This window comes from Lactuca virosa, chromosome 3, assembly GCF_052849685.1.
Source record: "Lactuca virosa cultivar CGN04683 chromosome 3, Lactuca_virosa_CGN04683_v6, whole genome shotgun sequence".
Taxonomy (NCBI): Eukaryota; Viridiplantae; Streptophyta; class Magnoliopsida; order Asterales; family Asteraceae; genus Lactuca; species Lactuca virosa.
Genome location: NC_136428.1, coordinates 146,664,098 through 146,686,053, shown reverse-complemented (window position 1 = coordinate 146,686,053; position 21,956 = coordinate 146,664,098). Strand labels below are relative to the sequence as shown.

General features: G+C 35.8%; 1 protein-coding gene across 1 annotated transcript; it reads right to left on the bottom strand.

The window, feature by feature from the left end:
* Positions 1–13,787: 13,787 nt before the first annotated feature.
* On the bottom strand, positions 13,788–19,081 carry LOC145166673 (putative ATP-dependent helicase C29A10.10c). Its single transcript, XM_079085693.1, has 7 exons — positions 18,572–19,081; positions 17,947–18,462; positions 16,096–17,274; positions 15,555–15,879; positions 15,005–15,486; positions 14,228–14,595; positions 13,788–14,156 (listed from the first exon to the last, which is right to left on the bottom strand). Exons 1-7 carry the CDS (start codon positions 18,707–18,709, stop codon positions 13,997–13,999), a joined length of 3,168 nt encoding a protein of 1,055 aa, XP_078941819.1. The 5' UTR covers positions 18,710–19,081; the 3' UTR covers positions 13,788–13,996.
* Between the last annotated feature and the right edge of the window lie 2,875 nt (positions 19,082–21,956).

Genomic DNA, 21,956 nt, shown 5'->3' with positions numbered 1-21,956 from the left:
TACTAGTAAACTACGATAGGCGTAGTTTAGGAAGTTACTAATACTATTACTAGACCAATGAATCATACAATGAGTCAGTTCATACATGAGTCAATACTTGCTAGATAGAGAGAGAACACACAATACAGCTAGTACACACAATACATTACAATACTTGCTAGATAGAGAGAGAACACACAATACAGCTAGTACACACAATACATTACAATACTTGCTAGATAGAGAGAGAACACACAATACAGCTAGTACACACAGTACATTACAATACAGGCTAGACAGAGAGAGAACACACAATACAGCTAGCACATACATTACATATACATTACTTCAGTTATGTGAGCCACGTAACGAGGCATGACACTACCTGTCATGACCGTTTTGTATCCAAAATCTCCTTAAATGGAGAGCGTATGAGTTTGTGTATAGATCTATACTGGATTGACTATCCTACACCTTGCTGCTCGCTACAGTGGGACTTGCAAGTCTACGGGTGCCAAACGTCATTTCTTACGGCGTCTTACATCGTCGTTTTTTCTATAGAGTCGGTAGCAGGATACAGGCCGATCACATGGTACTTTAAATAATAATTGGTTTAAGGTAGTTAGTACAGCAGTAGTTACTAAATACAACACTACAGTACTATTTCATTTTCCCATTACATTCACTTTGTGAACATTCACACAATGCACTGTAATGTAAAAACTATATTTTTGGTTAATGATAGTCAGATTTGGGAAAATACATACTCTTACAAGAGACACACACACAGACACTAGATGCCTTGGTAGAAGGCTACTTTTAGTAGGAAACATAGGGTTTTCTAGGAGAGTTCAAAACGTCTTACAAAACATCTTACAAATACTTTCGTACAAATACAGACACTAATATACTTATGATCTCACCAGCTTTAAAGCTGATACTCGCTTTCAAAATAACTTGTATTCTCAGGTCAGTAGTAGACAGGTACCGGAGCCAGGTTTTGAGAAGATGGAGCTCGTTCAAGACTCATCTTTCTTTTTGAATTATATTTTGGTGTCTATTAAATTTGGCAAGACATACTTGTATTAAAATTATATTATTAATGTAATGGATGATGTTGTTGCTTGTTTACTACTATTCATTGTTGTGATACTGTACATGACGTCTTCCGCCCTAGAACGTTTCCACCGTTCTTGGTTTTGGGGTGTGACATAACGTACATCCTAAAACTGTCGTCCAACGCATTAGGCATGACGCTGTATGCTAATTGACGAAGTGTAGATGTGCATTTTTGTAAGGGAGTGAAACCGGGTGTACCTCTAGCATCGGGACGTTGTTGGAAAAAACTACACTCCCTCGTTAAATCTCCAACTATACGTTCTTATAAATGTTTGAACATTCTAAATCACCTTTGAAAATAGTACCCTTGCAAAGTGTCATTCTCCTGAAATTAGTCTTATATCAAGCGTTGGTTGGCTTCTTCACGGTTTCTATAAATATATATCTTCGTGTTCTCCATTGAGAACTTTCAACATCGTTATTACATAAAGTGGCATACGCTTGCTCAACCATTTGAGCACAAGCGACAACAACATCAAAAATAATTTGAAATTATTCAGACAACGAAGACGAAGGCATTTTCTGCTGATTTTGAGAGAAAAAATATATAAAAAGATGTAAAAAGTTGGTTTTGGTTTGAAGAAAGGGTGAAAGTTGGGTTTTATACGTAAAAAAAAATGTGTGTGTGTGTATATATATATATATATATATATATATATATATATATATATATATATACTAGTTGTGAGACCCGTATATTATACATGTTAATTAAAACAAAATTTTAATAGGAATTATTAAATGGGAAATTTATTTGAATTTGAAATCTAAAATAAGTGAAAATTATGCGAAAAAACATGCAAAAAATAAATAAATTAAAATTATGTGTTTAGTTGTCAGATCCATGTACTAAACGAGTTAATTATAACAAAATGTTAAATGCAAAGGTTTAAACTGTAAGTTTGTCTAAAATTGAAATCTAAATTTAAATAAAAAATAATAGGTTTAATTAATGGAAACTAGATTAATGATATATTGGAAATGAAAAATGAAGTAAATGAGAAGTGGAAAATAAATATATCTCAAAATTACGACAAAATGACATGTAGCCAATTGAATAAGAGAAGAACATGTGGCAAAATCATTCTTATTTATTAGGGTAGATATATTAGGCATTTGACCTTTCAACAGTCATACACCCATTTAAGCAATAAAAAAGCAGGACATTTGAAGGGAGAGGTGCGATAAACTGCACCCAAACCGCATATGGGGCAATGTTCCCCTGCCTATGTGGCAAAGAGTGCGGCAAAACCGCACCCAAAACCGCATAAGGGATTAGTCTAACCCTGTTGTAGGGATGAGTCTCTTACTCGAAGGATTATCTGAGCCTTGGTCAAGTGTAAGTGATATGCAAAGATAATTGGTAAGTGATTCTGTTACCTAGAGAGGACATCAAGCTATCAGAAGTAGAGTAGCCAGTTGGGAAACAAGTTGGTTGGATTCGACAATAATTCACTATGGACAGTTTATCACAGAGTCAGACCATCTCAAGACTGCGGATTTCAGATTGAGTAAATGTGATTACGTTGCAAGAATTCGTTCATCTTCGGGTTGTAGAGCCCTGCAAGGGTTGGTACCGGTTACCTCGGGAAGACTGGGGTATACTCGGGATTGTGGCCATGATGCTCAAGTTGTTTGGTGTGACAAAATTGGTAAAGAATGATTTCGAGGACGAAATCTAATTTATGTGGGGGAGAATTGTAACATTCCGTTTATTAAATAAATAAATAGATAAAATTAATAAATGAATAGTAGCCCTAAATGCGGAATAATTTAGCAAGGCGTTGGTTTTGGGGGTTAAAAAGTCATAATTGAGAGGGGTTAAAATGTAATTTTCGGATTAATTTGTATTGGATTTTGAAGGTTAAGGGTTGTTTAGTAAATTATGGGTTTAATTTGAAAGGATTTTTGAAGACAGGGGCTGCATGGTAATTATTAGTCATTAAATTGAAAGGACTTTGGAGTGATGGGGGCTAAATTGTAAATTATGGATTTAATTTGAAAAGATTATGGATGGGAGGGGCCGATTGTGTCAAATTTGTATAAAGTTGTATTGGAGTAACGGGGTTAACCCGATCCCCTTCCCCCCTCTTGTTGAACGAGTATAGTTAAAGAACCCTGGCCCTAGCGTAACTTCCTTCAGCCGCCACCATTTTTGGAGCCCTTCTATCCGCCGCCTCCTTGCCGTTGAAGCTGGAAACCATCGAAGCCAAACCGCTGGTGAAGCTGCCGACGGTGACGAAGGGCAGCACATAGACGCCAGCAGTGGGCGGCCGCTGTCCTCCTCCGATGAAGACGCGACCTTCATTCTCCGCTGCGACCACCCCTTCGCTTCCCGTCTTTATTCCGTTCCACCGCCGGAAGCTCTCAGTAAGTCCTTTGTTCCTCCTTGTGTGCGCGACATGGTTATTGCTATTGTTGCCGACCTCGGCTGCCGTTTCTGTTAACCTCAGTGGCGTCAGCCACCAAGTGGGTGGCTGAGAGTGGTGGTTTCATGTCGTGTTTTACATGTGTTGCTGCTAGAACCCATGAAGAGTGTTGGCCGGAGGTGAGGCGAACCACCATGGCAGCCAACCATGGTGGTTGTCGTTTTCTGCCATCGTTTGAGTCACCACCAACTACCGTGTAGAGGTGGTTGTGTGTGTATACTATGTGCGTGTTTTAATGGTGAATGTTATATCAGTTTTCTTGGTCAAAAGTGAAGAAGATCACCACCACCGCTGTCGACCACCACCGCCCGAGGTGGCAGTGGGTAGTGCTCGACCTAGTGAAACCCTAATCGGCCCAATAGCTTAATATTGGACTTAGTTGGCTTGTGATTGGGTTGGAAACCCGAATTAGGGTTTAAAAAACCCTAATTTTGGGAGATGTTAGTTTTGGTTTGCCGGAACCCGCATTTGGACTGTTGGACTAGAATTATGAATTATGTCCAACCACACTGTATAATTGACCTAGTAGATTGCTGGACTTAATAGATTAAGTCCTTAATGGGTTAAGTGTTTCTAATTAACCCTAATCGTCATTTCATGTGAAAACCCTAATTGTGTTGGGTTTTGAGTTGGGCCTAGATGTGTGGACTCTTGTTGGGCCAACTATTAACATGTATATGGACTAGGGAATTTGGATGGGCTCTAGAGTAAGGCCCATGTGAGGGGTTTGGGCCCAATTTGGAAAATTGGGCCATAATTGGGCCTTGGTTGTTTATTTGGCTTTTGGGCCTTCAGGGGTCTAAATTTGGGCCTTGGGCTTGAATCAAGCTAGGTAGGGTTAAAGTAGTATTTTACCCTAAGCTTGGACTTATGGTTAAGTATTGGAACCCAATTATTAATTGGGTGTCGATTTGATGTTGACAAATCGGGAATCTGTCATCCAACAACTAGAGTTTTGTCCGCAGGACTTCAGCAGTACGAGGTGAGTTTCCTCCTGTATGAACGGGTCAAAGGCACCAATGTCGGCCCGTATATGTATGCTAGTATGTTTCGGGCTTAGGTCCGATGCCGAGGGTAGCCCGATGTAGGTTTATATGATTTCAGACTTCGGTCCGATGCCAGGGAAAGCCCGAGGAATGTTTGTATGCTTGATGTCTTCGTGATTCTTGCATGTGTTTGTTTATATGTTTCTGGACTTCGGTCCGATGTCGGGGTAAGCCCGGGGAATGCTTATATGTTTATGTTATATGTTTCCGGATTTCAGTCCGATGCCGGGCGGGGCCCGAGGAATGTTTATATGTTTATGTTATGTGATTATGTTTATATGTATTTGTTGATATGTTTATATGTATACTGGACGTCGGTTCGATGTCGGGCGGGGCCCGATGTAGCGGGCAAGGCCCAATGTATGTTATTATGTGATTATATGATTACGTGTATGATATGTGTTAGTTTGAGGAGACTCACTAACCTTCGTGCTTACAATTTTCAGTTTTGGTTTCAGGTACTTCCGGTAGCAAAGAGAAGAGCTCGGGATGACTGCAGTGCACACACCATGATTTTAGCCTGGGATGTTTTTACTCTGATATGTTTGATAGATGTTTATGATGTTTTGAGAAACAATGGCTTATGATTTTATGTGATGTTTTGATAACTATGGTTTTATTAATAATTAAAATTGAAATTTTTGGACCGTATTTTTGGGATGTTTCACTATATTCGATGAGCATACCAAAAACCTCAGAATTTGTTGGTCTAGTTTTTTTTTTGGAAACTTACTGATATTACAGAAAAAGAAAAGAGAGCAGATATTTCAAAGACTAATCAAATTAGGTTAGTTGATTTTGTAGGTCATAATAAATCCCAGGGAGAACAATAATGGGGTATGGATGGTGGTATGTCTACAAAATTTCGATCAGAAGATGAATGTGAAGATGGTAGAAGAAGTGTGGGGGATTATGGTGAAGGTAGTAACAAAGGAATTATGAGAAAAGAGAAATAGATGGGGGTTGGGGGAACAATTTAGTTTTTTAGGAGAGAGAGAGAGAGAGAGAGAGAGAGAGAGAGAGATGTCTTTTATTAATTTTAAATTATTTAAATAGATAAAGAATAAAAGAAAATTAGAAAATAAATATACAAGGGTATTATAATAATTTGAGTTTTTGGAGGGACTAAAACCACATACAAACATGGTCACACTACTAGAAAGTAAGCCTTTAATGACACGCAATTTATGATACGCATTGATTTATGATACGTAAAAGTGTGTGACCTAAAAATAATGCCAGGTCTCTAGAAATTTTAAGGATTTAGGACACACATTTTTGCGTGCCCTAAAATTAGTGTCAGAAAAAAAACATGGAGGGAGCTTATTATAAAATGTGTGTCATCTAAACATGTCGTTTTATAATTTTTAATGAAACGTGCGTTCTGTAGTAACAAGCGGAAAAAGAAAAGCTTAGAAAAGCCCGCTTTCACTTCCCTCTTTGCCCTAAGCGTTCAACATGTAACCAAAGCTTCCTCCGACGAACTCCTCAACTCTCTCTTCATCAACGTCTTCTTTTAATAAGCAGCTCATTCCTTGCTCATGCTCCTCTTCCGCAACTACATCGTTCTACGCGGCTTCTGGTAACGGTTACGGCTACAGATCCATTACTCCTGGTGTGGCTAGGTCAGATTTGATGTATTCCAAAGGAGGTTACGGAGGTCGATCACCAGTCGGTTTTCCGTCTGCGGATGAGCTTATTGGAGATCCGGTTGATAGTATGCCAAGATTAGGAGGAGGTGATAGCATTTCTGTAACGATTCGGTTTCGACCATTAAGGTAATTTGATTTATTGATGGATCTAAAATTGAATTTAGATCTATACCTAATCTCGATTTTAGGTGAGTTAGGGTTTTGATAAAACGTTGGTGACATAATATCTAATTTGTTGATATTGTAGTGAACGAGAGTATCAGAGAGGAGATGAAGTTTCTTGGTATGCCGATGGAGATAAGCTTGTTCGAAACGAGTACAATCCAGTGACCTCCTATGCATTTGGTACGCAATATGGATTTCTCCATTATTAATCAAGGAAACAAAAAAGAATGTAATGATACGATGAAAACTGAACAAAATTTGCGTGTTCGAGAAGATGCATAGGTTCCTACAGTAAACTATATACAATTTAGTTCTAAAAGTTGATTTTTTAATCCTTTTTCCATCTGCCCAGCGTAGTATGAAGAGAATAACTCATATCTTGAAATTATGTACTGCAGATAAGTTTAGAGACAGAATTGAGCCAAAAGGATAACATCCCACCTCATGTTTTGCAAGTTATTGAAGAAGAATTAAAAAAACTGCAACATGACTGTACTAGTAATTGGTTTGGTAAATATTTGGTTGCAAAGTTGTAAATGCAAGGGTAGGACAAAGTTTGATATTGTTTTAAACCTGAAATTAAAGGCATTGATTTTAATTTGGATCTAAATGTTTTCTGAAATAAAATCCTTTAGTTGGTTTCACATTGGGCAACTTAATTTATCAATGAAATTTATGGGATAAAAATCCTACTAATTTGACCCCTGCCTAGCCTGATTAGTGTAGTGGTGTTGAATATGATGGCATGTGCGGAATTAGAAAAGATCTGGTGAATCATCATAGAAAATCAAGAACACATGAAGTAAATAAATATGGGTTTAACTCTCATTAGTATTGATAGAAAGAGTACAAATGGGTCTTGCAATTTCTCTCTCTAAACTAATGCTCTCAAAGTGTTCATTTACACATACAACCCATTTACACATACAAGAGGGTAAGCCTAAAACTCCACATCCAAGTGTGATTTTGCACCCTAACATTCTCCCCCTCAAAGTTAGGATTGGATGTCCTGACTTCAATATCCAACGAGCTCGCACGATCAAGACCAAACTCCCCCTCGAAGTAACATTGGTCTTCAAATCCGCAAATGAATAACCGAAAAACCCGCTTCGAATACCCACTCATCCTTCTCCCCCTTTTTATAATCAAAACATGATTATAAAACCCATTAAGGGTGAGAAGCGCCCGATGAATAATCTTCACAATACTCCCCCTTGATATGTACCAAAAATGAAAAACCTGAAAAACTTGCACGGAAAAACACTCACGAAAAAGCCTCAAAAAATTTTCCAATTTGTGAAATTTTTTGACTTTTTGGGTGAAAGTTGCAAGATTTTCCAAAATCGGGTAAAAACTGTCAATAACAGAATTCTGCAGGGACCCATTGCGCCAAAAACAGCTTAAAATACGAAACTCTACCCCATTTGCAAAATTGGGCATAAAGTGTAAATTCGAATTAACTACAGGGACTAGAAATGAGTATTCTTCAATTTCTCAGCTTTATTACACCAAATTCGAAATTTGGTATATTCTGTCAAAATTTCGAAACTGCAGGGACCAACTTCGAAATTTCTGCCCAATTCTTCAAAATATCGAAAATTTAGTCCTCATTTCGAAATGTGTATAAACTGTCATGTAGTCGAAATTTGAAGGACCAATTTCGAAACTTTTGGTTTCTTCCTTCTTTCCAAGTCGTGAAACAGTCGCTAATGTCGACACATAAAAATCTTCGACAGTCGACACTCCAATACTCAACCTTCGCGATCAAAAAGCTTCGCTGTTAGCAATAAAAAAAACTTCGCTATTCCAAAAAAAAATCGACTATCGACATCAAAACCTTCGTTATCAAAACCTTCGATATCATGTCCCATAACTACTGACATCAAAGTCATCTTCTCCCTTCGAAATCAACCTTTCAGCCTTCGAAATTAGATTACAGGCAAAGTCACGCCTGGATGTGGAGTTTTAGGTTTACCCTCTTGTATGTGTAAATGAGTTGAGTCTTTCCTACAAATAGGAAGTGAGTGACTCCCATTATGTAAATGAACACTTTGAGAGCATTAGTTTAGAGAGAAAAATTGCAAGACCAATTTGTACTCTTTCTATCAATACTAATGAGAGCTATACCCATATTTATTTACTTCATGTGTTCTTGATTTTCTATGATAATTCACTAGATCTTTTTTAATTCCGCACATGCCATCATAATCAACACCACTACAATTAGTCACAGTAAATTAGTGTTTAATTTTTTGAAGCATAGTTTATATACTTTAAGATTTGATATGTTCAATGTACAATAACTTCAAGATGTATAGTTTTCTTTTTCTCCTGAGCAGAGCAGTGTCATTAACAGTATATTTAGGAGTTTAGCTGTTTGGTCTCTTAGTTGTATTGTTTAAATAATTGATATATTAAATTTACAGGTGTTACATTTCTCTCTAATAAGTTGGTTTATATGGATGTAGTGTTTTCTTTAAAAAAATTTGGAGAAGGAAATTGGGTAATTTTGTTATTAAATTAGTTCATAAGATCTGCTGGTTCCTTTCCCTCCAAATCTTCAATCGTGAGGAAAGTTTTGAAGAAAAATTTACTCAAAACTTTCTATGTTTTTCTTTAAAGTATTTTTTTTTCTAGCCCCTTTACATGTTTTGAATAAATATTTTTCTCTAGAGAAGTCTAATTTTTTTTTTGTGTTCACTTGTTAAAAAATGTAGGATTAGAGTTTTTCATGGTCAAACTTTTTTTTTTAATTGCGTTTATGTCACATATGACAGTTAAAGTGTTAGCCATTTCCCCATTTTACCTACTAAGTTTTTTTGGGGATACATACTCCATTTAACTTGATGTTTTGCAAGTATTTGTATCTACCCTTCATATATAAACCATGAATCAATGCATTGTAAAAAAACATATCAGGTTCACATCCAAAATATGTTTTGCAGGAGGGTAATTCTGACCTTTCATGTCGTCTAGCAACTCATTATTTGACTTTACCAAAGTTGGAGTCTTGAAAATATGACTTGATGATTGTTGAATATGTGATAATAGAGAGACTAAACCATATGCTTTCATTTCTTGAATTCTCCAATGTGTTAAATTTACTGATAATTGTTTGAAGAATGGAAAGTGCAATGTTATTAGTGTTTCTTGTGATGATAGTTTAGTTACAATGGATGGTTTTCTGCACCCTTTGCACAATGTCATGTTATGTTTGATTCTAGTAGATTTGGTTATGATTAATGCGATAAGTTTGTCTTCATTTAGCAACTAATCACTTTGGTAAGCATTCCTATAATTTAGGTGGACTAATTGGACTGTGAAATATATGGTGCAGGTTTTGTTTGTATGGTTGGATAGAATGGAGATCATTCACAACTAATCACAACTTTGTACCTTTTTTTATTTTTATTTTGTTCATAAGAAACCTGGGAAGATGGAAATCACTCTTGGATTGTGTGTTTCTTGTTTAAATTGCAGGGTGCTGCCACCAACCACCACCCTCCCACCTCTTCAACCGCCATCGACATGCATGGTTCTATCAATTCATGTTACTTCCAAATGCCAAGGTATAAAAATCACCAAAAAATTGCTTCAAATTTAAACTTTTAATTGATATCTCTGAACATTTTTTTAGATTTTTAGAATATGCAGTTTTTATATTTTTCATCCATATATCATCATGTCAAAATTCAATGCAATTATCACTAAGTTCATAGAGCATTGAAGGGTATTTTAGTCTTTTTTATAAATCGTGAAACTGAAAGCATGTGTTTATGCAGGTATAAGATATAATGTAGTGACTATGGGGTAGGGCAACTATCTTTATTTATGGAGTTTTTATAACAGTAAGGTAAGTTTTTTAATTTTAAAGTCTAAATTCAACAAAAGTTTATCAAAATTTAAGTTGTTTTTTCTTTTGTTTTTGTTACCTCTTCGTCAGCTTCTCATTTATTTTTTAATATCATCTAACATGTTATTTGTGTTTAACATGTCAGCTCCAAGAACTTGCCATCGATACCACCAGGCGGACAACCGCCCATGTCACCACATTCAACATTTTACCTGATACACCTTGTGGCAAACCAATGACACTAAAGATTTTTTTTATATGTGAAACATGCAATGTATTGCATTTATTTAGCATTTGAGAGATTATTTGTATTTGAAATACTTATATAATGTGAAATGGATTGTCTTTTCTTGTTTATGAAATATTATTTTCTATGATGGAACATTAACTGTCATTTAATTTGAAAGAAATAGTAAACCTATAAAATTATATATTTTTTGAAACATTAAAAATTATGACATGCAAAAATGTGTGTCGTCTTTCGTTATGACAGGGGTTTCAGTGATACGCAATGCAAGTCGTAAATATCCGTCGTACGGTTACGACATGCAAATGCACGTCGTTTTCCTTTATGACAAGACCTTCCTTGACACACAATGCATGTCGTAAGTTTACGACGTGCAAAAGTGTGTCGTCTTTCGTTATGACAAGGCATTCCTTGACACACATTTGCGTGTCATCTGAGCGTTTTACGACACGCATTGCGCCTCGTTAAATGATATTTTTGTAGTAGTGTCAAAAGGACCACCGATTAATAAAGATTGAGGTTTAGATCAAAACCCAGAAAAAATGTATATCATAGAGACCATTTTTGCAATTTTGTCAAAGAATAATAAGGACGTGTTTGGGATAGCTTCTAAATCTCCTTATTGTTTTTTTTTTGGAAAAGCCATGAATTCATGGTCTTTTGGAAAAGTCATTTTTAAGCTTAATTTTGTTTAAAAAGTTAGTGTTACCAAACATCTTTTTAACTTATTAGCTTTTTGAAAAGCCAATAAGTTATTTTAAAATGCACTCCCAAGCCCCCACTAAGAATAGTTTGTTTTATAAACATTATGGTCTAAAGAGACATACAATTGAAGGATGTTAATTTTAAACTCATTGGTTATTCAAAAGACAATAAAATCACATGTGTTTCAAACTCTAACTCCTCTTTCTCAAGTAACTTGACACAAGCAGATTTCAAGAACGGTATTCAGCCTCATGATTTTGTTAAATACTTCCTTTCCTTTTTCAAATGATGATGTCGTAAAGTTGAGTCTTATTAATGAAAATCAAAAGGGAAGTGAAGTTCTTCCTAATACGACATGTTTTTTTAAATCTAATATTCTAACATCCCAATTATCCATGTAAAAATTTTCATTTTTTTTAAAACCAATCTAAAACCATAGGTGTTTACAAAACATAGTTTCCACAAATCATAAACATAAATCAAAGTATCCCAAAATCATAATCTTATAAAATCTAGGATGATGTGCACGATCACACATTTGCCTTGTCACGATCATCAGAAGTACCTGAAACAATAAACTGAATATGTAAGCCAAAACTTAGTGAGTTCCCCCAAAGTACCACCACACAAACATATAACATATACAATCATGCGCACCGGGTCCAATCATCGGACTGTAACACTCATTGGGTCCACGATCTCCCGATTGGATTATCCCTGGCCCACAACGTCCCGGTTGGATTGCCTTGGCCCACAACCTCCAGGTTGAATTGCCATACATACTACATACTAGGTCCGCAACCTCCCGGTTGAATTGCCATACATACTACATTCAACATCGGGAACCCCTGTTAATCACCCACACAAACACACCCTTATTTCTCCATCACCGAACAATCACCAATCATCATCTCCTCAAAACCCCTTCACAACCTTCAAACGCCACCTCACAACATCACTGTAAATAGAAGAAAAAGAGAAATAATAAGAAGGGTTGTAATCGAACCAGAAAAGGAGAAAAAAAAAATACCTGCGATTCTTGGAGGTGTGATCGATTTCGAGAAAGGAACAAGAGAAGCTATGATTTTGGGTGACCCGGTTCATCGATCGAAGTGAGAAGAAGGAAGGACCTGTGATCGATTGAAGGGAGAATGAGGGTGTGGATTTTGGTGTTTGTGGTATGTATTGATAATTAAAAAACGTAAGAACGACACATAATGCACTCTTGTTGGTTAGCTTATGTGAGGTCTAGAGCAAAAATCCCTAGATGGAATTGGAAGTATAGGAGAAACAAACAAGGGCGGGGTTTTCTAAGTTTTTTGGGGATTTTCTTTTCACACCAGCTACTAAAGAGGAGGACGTGCTATCTAAAAAAAATATAAAACGACACCTAATTTTAGGACACACAAAAATGCGTCTCGTAAATCCTTCGATTTTTGTAATAGATGACATTGTTTTACGACACTTTTGCGTGTCATAAATACAATGTGTCTCATAATTCATGTGTCATTAAATACCTGTTTTCTAGTAGTGATAAGCATGACAAAATGGATTTAAAGATACATTCTTGAATTGTCACCTTAACTAGGACGTAGATATGGTGCACCGAAATGATTTTGGAATCTGAGCGTATTAATGGTATGTATGAGCTTCATGAGAAGCAAGAATATAAGAACATAAGTATTTTCTTAATTATGAGAACTAAATGGGTTGGTCCGATAATAAATAGAACTCCACTTTCACTCTAGCAAGTTTTATAATATTATAAATAGTAGGGATGTGCTTCGGGCCGAAACCGACTCGAACCCGAATAACCCGAAACCCGAATTGGATGAAAAGTGGGACCCGAAACCCGGACCGGTTCGGTTCGGGTAATACGGGTTTCAGTTCGGTTATTAACCCGAAAGGACCGAAATAACCCAAATAAACATTTGCATTGTGTTTTTGAACCGAATAACCCAAATAAGGAAATTCTATATCTAGCTCAAGAAAAAAAATATTAATTTAATATTTTTTTTCTTGAACTAAATATAGAATTTCGTTATTTGGGTTATTCGGACCATTTCGGTTTATTTGGGTTATTCAGGTCATTTCGGTTTATTTGGGTTATTCGGTTCAAGTGACTATTCACTTTCCGGATCGGTCTTGTTGGCCCGATTAAACCTTTATTCGGGTAACCCGTACCGAATATCCCGAAACCCGAATTGGGCAAAAATAGATACCCGAGAACCGACCCAAGTAACTTATTCGGTCCTAATTCGGGTCGGTCCGGTCCGAGTTTCGGTTTCGGTTCCGGTATTCGGTCCAAATGCACATCCATAATAAATAGCATAGTATAATAACCAAACATAAACAAATGCACAAGCAAACATGTAAGAACGTAAACAACAAACTATAAACGAATCTAAATGAGCGAACATACACAAACGTGCACAATCATAAATGAACTATTGAAATTAATGTCATGTTTGTTTAACTAAATGAACAAAAAATCTTGTTCATGTTCATTAATTTACTAAAAAAACAAAGATAAACAAATTTCCTACCGAACGTTCAGTCCTTTATAGCCCAAATGAACTGTGAGGAGCGGTATAAGTGAACTTCAAAACGATTAGATTCAACAATCACCATTATACTTTAAAATTAGATCCAAATCAAGTCAAATTTCACATACATAATCGATGTACAGTTGAGAAGAAAATTCATTTTCTTGTTCCCAAAAAAATGACATGTAAACAAAACTATCCACATTTTCCTTCGACATCACACCTAAAAGCATATGCATATCAACAACCATTGGTTCATCTCTTTACTTCCATCCATTGACCTTGAGCTCTCACACTTCTACGCCAACTAGGTAAAGTTTCACCACTTAAACTCAGTTTGTCGAATTGACTTGCTAAATCCCTACTCAGATGATTTCTCAAATCCTCGGGCCAAGTCATCGGTAAAGCTTGATTTCTACAATCAACTTAACACAGTTAAACTAAAACAAATTTTAGCACGAATGAAACATAATGTTTTACACATACCTTCCAGAACATTTTGTTTGACAACGTTTGATCATATCCAATGTATAATTTCCAAAAACCTGCTCCAAACTTTTTGCACATTGTTGTATCTGAGACAACGGCAAAATATCCCAAATCTTTAAAACCTGAGCACAAAGTGAGTTCTCATAGACAATGTCTACACTCCAAACAAGATACAAACGCCCATCGAGATTATATGCCTCTAACATGTCACAAATTCCCCGTGTGTTGCTAAAAGTGTTCTTATTGGTTTTCTGGAGTTGGCGCCAACCATTAGAGAGCTTAACGAGAAGTGATATAACTTGCTTACGAACATGAAGGCTCTCAATACTAGCCAATCTTTCCAAAAATGTGTTGGTGAAGTCCACCTGCCGTAAATCCAACATATTTAACTTTTATAAGGGTGAAAGCCTGTTTGTTAAGTAAGACATGACAAAAAATATGGCCTATGTATTGCCTTTGACATGCATTAAACTGAAATAGATATATATCTCATCTTGGTAAACAAAACATAACTGTTCTCATCTAGTCTATTAATTCAATATGTGGACTCCTAGATTCTATCTACAAAAGAGTCTTGACCAGAGAAAACATACTCCAACATATATAATATATATATAGAGGCATTTGAGACCATATCTATTTTATGTGGTAGGCTTACTATCATTTGTATTGTAATCAAGTCAAGTTTTGTACCATGTAGCACGTGCAACAAACGCTAGCTGCCTTAAAAAAATAGTATGATTGACGTTAAAAAGTTAAGTTTGAATACTGTACCTTCCATTTTGCATCTTTAAAAAGTATTGAATCTTTTTTTAACAATGGGCCAAACTGGGCTAACTCAACCATGGTTTGCACCATGGCTTGAGCCAAGTTCTTGTTTTCGCTAGCACTATAGACGCAACCACGGTCTTCGGCATCGGAAACTAAAGTCGTCCATACTGAACCACTCTTGATCATGGTTTCTTTATTTCCCACAATCCACAAGCAATGTCTAGCTCTGGTTAAGGCTACATTTGCCCTTTGACGATTGGAAAGAAACCCGACACTTCCTTTCCAGTTACATCTTACTGTCGAGAATATTATGACATCTTCTTCGCTACCTTGAAACCCATCAACAGATCTTACATTCACAGTAAAAGTTGAACCATTCACCTGTCGATTATACTTCTTGCCAAGTTTTACTTGAATCGCATTGACCTGAGCCTTGTATGGAGAAATGCAGCCAACTGTAACCTTTTGTTTCTTCGCAACACATTCTGTCAAATAAAATGTGTTTATAACTTACTATATATGACTAAAGAACACAAAACTAGAAATGATGTACCATTGAAAAGATTTGCAACAATCTCATCTATCACTGAGACTTCCACCATGTTTCTAGTGCTATGGTTATTGTCGAGTTCCTCTTTTGCAGAATCTACATCGATGAACAAGTATGATCCATACATACTGTGTCGCAATAAATGCTTTTCACGACCTTTATTAGTGACATTAGGACCATCCAATATTTTACTGTCGTAAAACTCAGCATTGGGAAACTGGCTAATTGATGGATCCATCCTGTACTGAACGTTTAGTAGGTGTTTTTCATGTCCCAATAACACTAGTCTTTCGAATAAGCTCCTTCCAAAATTAGCCTCTTCGCAAATCTATCGAGTATAAAACAAATTCATCAAAGTGTCAGTAATAAGAAAATAGCAGAAATAACTCCAAATTGAAACTCTTGCAACTAATATGACAGTCACACTGTAACTTATTTGCAACAAAACAAGTGGATGCATTTTCTTTTGATTCCACAAGTGTCTTGGCAAAAGTACAGTTTTAGTGACAGTTTCGTTCACAAAAGATACATTTTTCGTCATGACCTTGCTTTGAACCATAGATGGAAGCTGCCTTTCGTCCCCAACAAGCACAGCATTTTGAACACCTGGAAGCCGCAAAGGGATTAGGGATTCACATTCTTTAAGTTGTGCAGCTTCATCGATCAAAACCAATTCTATAGGCATCATTTTGTTCATACTCAATTTGATAGAGCTTGACGCAGTGCAGAAGATCAAACAAGCACTATTCAAACAAAATCTTTTAAGTTTAAATATGTTCATAGGTTTCGGAATGACAGATGCATCGCGAAGCTCTTTGAGTGCAAGAAGGCATTCAGCTTTACATAATCTTAACTTGATAAAATGCAGTTCACCAACGCTTGAAGCAGCTGTTTCATTGAAGGCTTCATTTAAGCTTTTGTTATTAGTTACAATCTCCTTCACAGACTCCACAACCATCTGAATCAAATCGATTGAATGATACATTTTTTTTGCGTAAGCAAGTGAAACGGTTGAAGTAGGCAAATGAGTATATAAGCTTCTGATACAAGAAATAAGATCCTTTCCAAAAACAGTAAACCTTTTCATGGCAAACTCTTCAAAAGTTAATTGCTTTTCTTCACTATTCTCGTGGGGTTTTCTCTCCTTTTTCTTCTTGGTTTTAGTCTTGATTATATTCAATTTTGGAGAAACAATCAAACGGTGGTATTCGTTCATGGGATCTTCAAGAAACTTAATCATACCATTCACGCGAAATTTCCATTGCGATAAACTGCTAGAAAGAGCTCTGATTCTGTTGTCAAGAAACACATCAAGAAGCTTTCGATGATCATCATGAATCTTCATTCTTTTTTCGTTACCAAATAAAACTATGTCTCCAAATCCATAAGTATGGCATCCCAGATCATGATCGCGTACTATACTCAATACCCTCTCTGCAACTCCTACCACCGCAACATTTGTGGGAGCACAAGTAAGCGTTCTTTGTTTCGTCCTTAACAACATGAACAATAATGAAGCCATAGTCTTTGTCTTTCCAGTCCCTGGAGGACCCCAAATCAATTTGATACACTTTTGATGCCAACATCTATTAGTAGCAAGACAACTTAACACAGCTTCTCCTTGTGAGCTATCAAGATTAAATGAATCAAATGCTGGTCTTAGTTCTGAGTCAATAACCTCGTTTCTTCCTTCACAATATGACTCCTTACAGTTTGTAGCCACCTGTATATATACGCATATTAAAAAAGTAATAAACTATAGTCGAGGTATCTGCATATTTTATCTAAATGAAAACTTAGTAGAAAAGAACAGATTAAAGTTTATAGGACAAGTAATCTATATCTATCACTAATATTGAAGACTCGTTAACAACGTTCTAAGTTTCCTAAACTATAGAAGTATCCATATAAATATATAATTGTATTTTATCATCCCCTGCAAGTGAAACGGTAGGAGTAATGTGAAGCTTCTCGTTTAGTATCTGAAAGTGAGGAATGGACAAAAAAGTGGCATTTTGAATCGAAGCTTGTTGATCAAAAAAGTGGTATGTAACTTAATCTTGAAAGAAATCTTTTTGATAATAGCATAACTAAGGCACGTAGAAAAGAACAGATTAAAATTTATTTATCGTTTTCATACTTTCCATGATATAAAATAATCAGCGCACGTGAAATACTTTTAGGACAATTATATATAAGAGTTGAAATCTATATCTACCACTAATATTGAAGACTCCTAAACTACCTCTAAGCTTCCTAAACTATAGAAGTTTTCATATAACTGTATTTTATCACTAAGGACCTAACAAAAAAAATTTAATCAGTCACTAACAACTTCACAATGTAAAATATGATTCTATATTTATGATCTATATATCTGCCAAAAAAGACTTACAGGGGAACTCGACGACAATGTTCTTTCAATGATACTCATGTTACCCTTCCAATTAAGAGCTCTCCATATACGCATATTTGTAGTCAAGTTCGTCAGATGAACAGAAAAAGCCTTTGATGGGTTCTGTGTCTCAACTTCATTGAGTTCGATAAGGTCTGATGAGAAAATATATATATTCACTGGGTAATGTTGGTCGTCTAACTCAGTCACATAAGCAATGAGAAAACGGCTGTTTGGTCGATCAAGATCATCGATGCATTTGGGTTTAACTTGTGTCAAGGCAATAAGATCTCCAACTTGTGGCTCATAATCCATCCCAGTTAAGACCATGCGATAAAAAAATTCTGTCTCCTTTTCCGTTGGTATTCTTTGCAGAACAGAAATACAACTTGCCGGTGCCTGAGAGATTCCAGCAAGTTGGGATAGCAAATCTGCATGTGTTTCCTCGAGAAGCGGAAAGATGAATGAATTCACATAGTCATTTGTAGATGAAAACGTCAACGGAATTTCTTTCACCTGTGAAGAACATAAGATCTTCATCAGAAACTCCGTGTTTATAAGTCCAGCTGCATGCGTGCATTCACGAACAGATGCCAGAAAAAATTAACAGAAGAATAAAAGAAACCTGCAACTTGTAGAGATCTTTGTTCAGTATATCCGACAAAGACCAAGAGAAGACGACGTCTAAAAAGCTTTCACATTTTCGATTTTGCAACTGTTGCTGGTTCGGCTTGATCGTCCAAGTGCCGCTTGTGTTGGCCATTTTCTAAAAACTTGGCTACGGAGTGAGTTTAGCAGAGATTAAAAGGGAAGAAGACGAAGGGATTCTAGTCCCTCCATAAAATTACGAGAGATCGCAGTTTCCAATGTGGCTTTCCATTTTCTTGCTAATCCCATTTACGAAGCTTAATTTGGTCATAAATATCTACTTTTTGTATTAAATTATAGAATAAAAACAAGACGCTTTTGTATTCCTCTACGGCGCTGCTTCACCTATCCAGCGTCGGCGCAGCTTCTCATTTTTGCTTCACCCCCCTCGCATGTTAATTCTGTGAATACTTAACCCTTAAGGTAGAGAGAAAGCGCATCACATAGTTTTTCTTGGTCGTCCCTTCTTTTAGCTATGTAGTACAGTTGCAGTTGCAGCAAAAAGTAGGAAAGCAAAAAGTAGGAAAGCAAAACACAATAGCTAATAATGCAACCAAGGTATAATTAGAAAAAAAAAAACATAGTACAAATAATGAAAACAGATATAGTACTAAAGGTTGTGATCAATTTAATATTAAGAATTGTTATTTATACTTTTATATTGACATAAATATTTAAATGATCTCTAATAGAATGTTATTGGTATGAATATATAAGAAATCAATTGTTATGTGTTAATTAGAAGCTGTAAAATTATAAATATTGTGAATCATTTTGATCGTGAACAAGTGACCCGTAACTATCTTTCTTATTTTATATTTTATTTTAGTATATTGCCAAATAATTTATAATTATTATGGAAAATCTTTAGAAAAATCCCATTATTTTGGGAAAATTAATGATTAAGTTATATTTTTTTAAAATAGATATTCATAAACTTTGTTCATCTACAAACTGAATTCAAGAAAAAATTGAAGAATTTATTTCTAAGGATCGTCTTTGAAAAATATTTATTTTGAAGTACTCTAGTGTTTTTTCTTTTCATTTACAATGTCTAATAGTTAGCTTACAGTGAAATATAAGTAAAAAAAATACATAAATATGTAAAAACCAATATACCAAAATACATATAAATATGTAAAAAATAACACTAAAATTAACAAAAATTTACCCGCCCTCTACTTCACTAACAACTCTTTCTCTTTTGTTTCTCACGACTGTTACCTTGGGGGGGGGGGGGGGGGGTTTCCCAAAATACAAGCTCTTTTGTTATAATTATTCTCTACAAGATCACAATATCTCCCATGTTTGAAAGACTCCTATTGGCCAAGTCTTAGGGTATTTGTCCATGAGGTACTTATGAGAACTTGTGTTTAAGGAATGCATCTCTTACATGATCTCATTAAAAACCTGGTCGGTAGATGCCTTATAAGCTAGAATAATGTTACATAGTAACCACCACCATACCTTTTCTACAAGTTCTGTTAGATGTTCGTAGCATACTGTTTGTGCTCTACATATGGTAACAACTCTATGTATGCCTTAATAAGACCATGTTAACACATTTTCGTAGGTGTAATGATTAGCTATAAACGTTGATTTGTATCCATAATATGGAAATAAAATGAATACATTGTGTGTGATTTGACATTAAATTGTATTCATAACCAAAATTTAGACCTAAGTTATTAATAAGTAGATCCAAAAATCACTTCCAATTTTCCTTATTCTCCACATGCACAACAACCCATGTAATGGGATAAATATGATTGTTTGCATCCTTGCCAACAATACGTAACAACTCTCCCATACACATCTCTTTAAGAAAACAACAATATAGTCCTATTATCTTTCTACAACCCTCCTTCCACCCATTCTTCAATCCATCAAAACAAACATAGACTTAAAAAAATAGTGGCATTGTAGTAACTTCAAGTTTCATGATGGACCTAGCTTTGATCTCCTTATTTCGTCACTATATGATGACAACTTTTAATAGTGTTCAACAAGAGTTCATTCTATTAATTGTAACATATTTTTTGGCTCTACTATATTGACTTAGACCAACACAAATTCCAAATTTCTTAATCACTTGTAGCCTTAATTTTCTTACACTCATCTTCTATCTATGTATGATTTCTTTTATATAGTGACTCCCTATCTAAGCATAAATAACCAATTACCCCAACTTGTAGTTCCTAGTGTAATTATGGTCTTCTTTCAAAGACTTGTTCTGTAAGGTTTTCATCACGCATCCAAGTTGCCCACAACCTGAATGCACATTGACCCTTGCAACAAATAAACAACAACCCTTTTCTATTATTTTTTTCAAAACAAATTTGATACCTATTGGCAACATCATAGTTACATAACATGGTTTTTAATTGATCCATATCATGGAATCTCATAGCAAGTGTAGGCTTCTTCTTTTTTAATGTGTTGCGTCGTTAAAAATGGACTATACTTGAGTATTGTAAAATCCCAAAATCAAGGAAAATTTTTCATTTTTAAAACCATCAAAAAATGCATAAGTTCACAAAAGTCACTATCATGAAGCAGAGTATCCCAAATTTACAAAAACACATAAATCCAAGATGATGTACATGATCAAGTCTTCGTCTTTCCCCTTTCTTCTGAAGTACCTGAAACCATAAATCAAACTGTAAGCCAAAGTTTAGTGAGTTCCCCTAAAATACCACCACACATCAAATAACAGCATGCATACTAGGAGCATAACCATTGGACTGGATTACCCTTGAGCCCATAACATGAGTTTGGATTACCCTCCCGGACCACAACTCATGTATGGATTGTTCCCGAGCCTACATCATAAGTCTGGCTTGCCTTACCGGCCCTCAGCTTATGTCTGGCTTGCTCTCGAGCCTAAAACATAATTTTGGCTTGCCTTTCTGGCGCACAACTTATATTTGGTTTGCTCCCAGGTTTGTTAGCTTCGACACAGAGCAGGATTGCCTTAACCCAACCGCACCATGTCGACATATGCAACAGATAAAACATATAACAACAAAGAGATAATCATACATATCTTAACAGATCACTATAGCATAGCAACATCCTAAACCAAGATACATAACTTAGAGGGTCGGCATTGGTACCTTCGACCCACAAGTACAGTGAGGAAAACTCACCTCACAGTCGGAAAAGTAGCTGAGTAGCTCATTGCTCCAAATGTTATCTCTACAGGTCACCTATACAATAAACATGGACCTAATCTCAAAATACTATTCAAATTACCCAAAATGTCATTAGGTCAAATAGGGTCAAATCTATGGTCAAAAGTCAAAGTCAAAAGTCAAAAAGTCAATACAGGTTGAGTACGTATTGCGTACTCAATCACTACG

What these genes read in the sequence shown, in the direction of transcription:
- LOC145166673 (XM_079085693.1), bottom strand. Translation starts at nt 18,709, where the DNA reads ATGGCCAACACAAGCGGCACTTGGACGATCAAGCCGAACCAGCAACAG. An exon ending in AAGATCTCTACAAGTTGCAG is followed by an intron (nt 18,463 to 18,571) that starts GTTTCTTTTATT and finishes TGTTCTTCACAG; the next exon opens with GTGAAAGAAATTCCGTTGAC. An exon ending in TTAAAGATGCAAAATGGAAG is followed by an intron (nt 14,596 to 15,004) that starts GTACAGTATTCA and finishes GATTTACGGCAG; the next exon opens with GTGGACTTCACCAACACATT.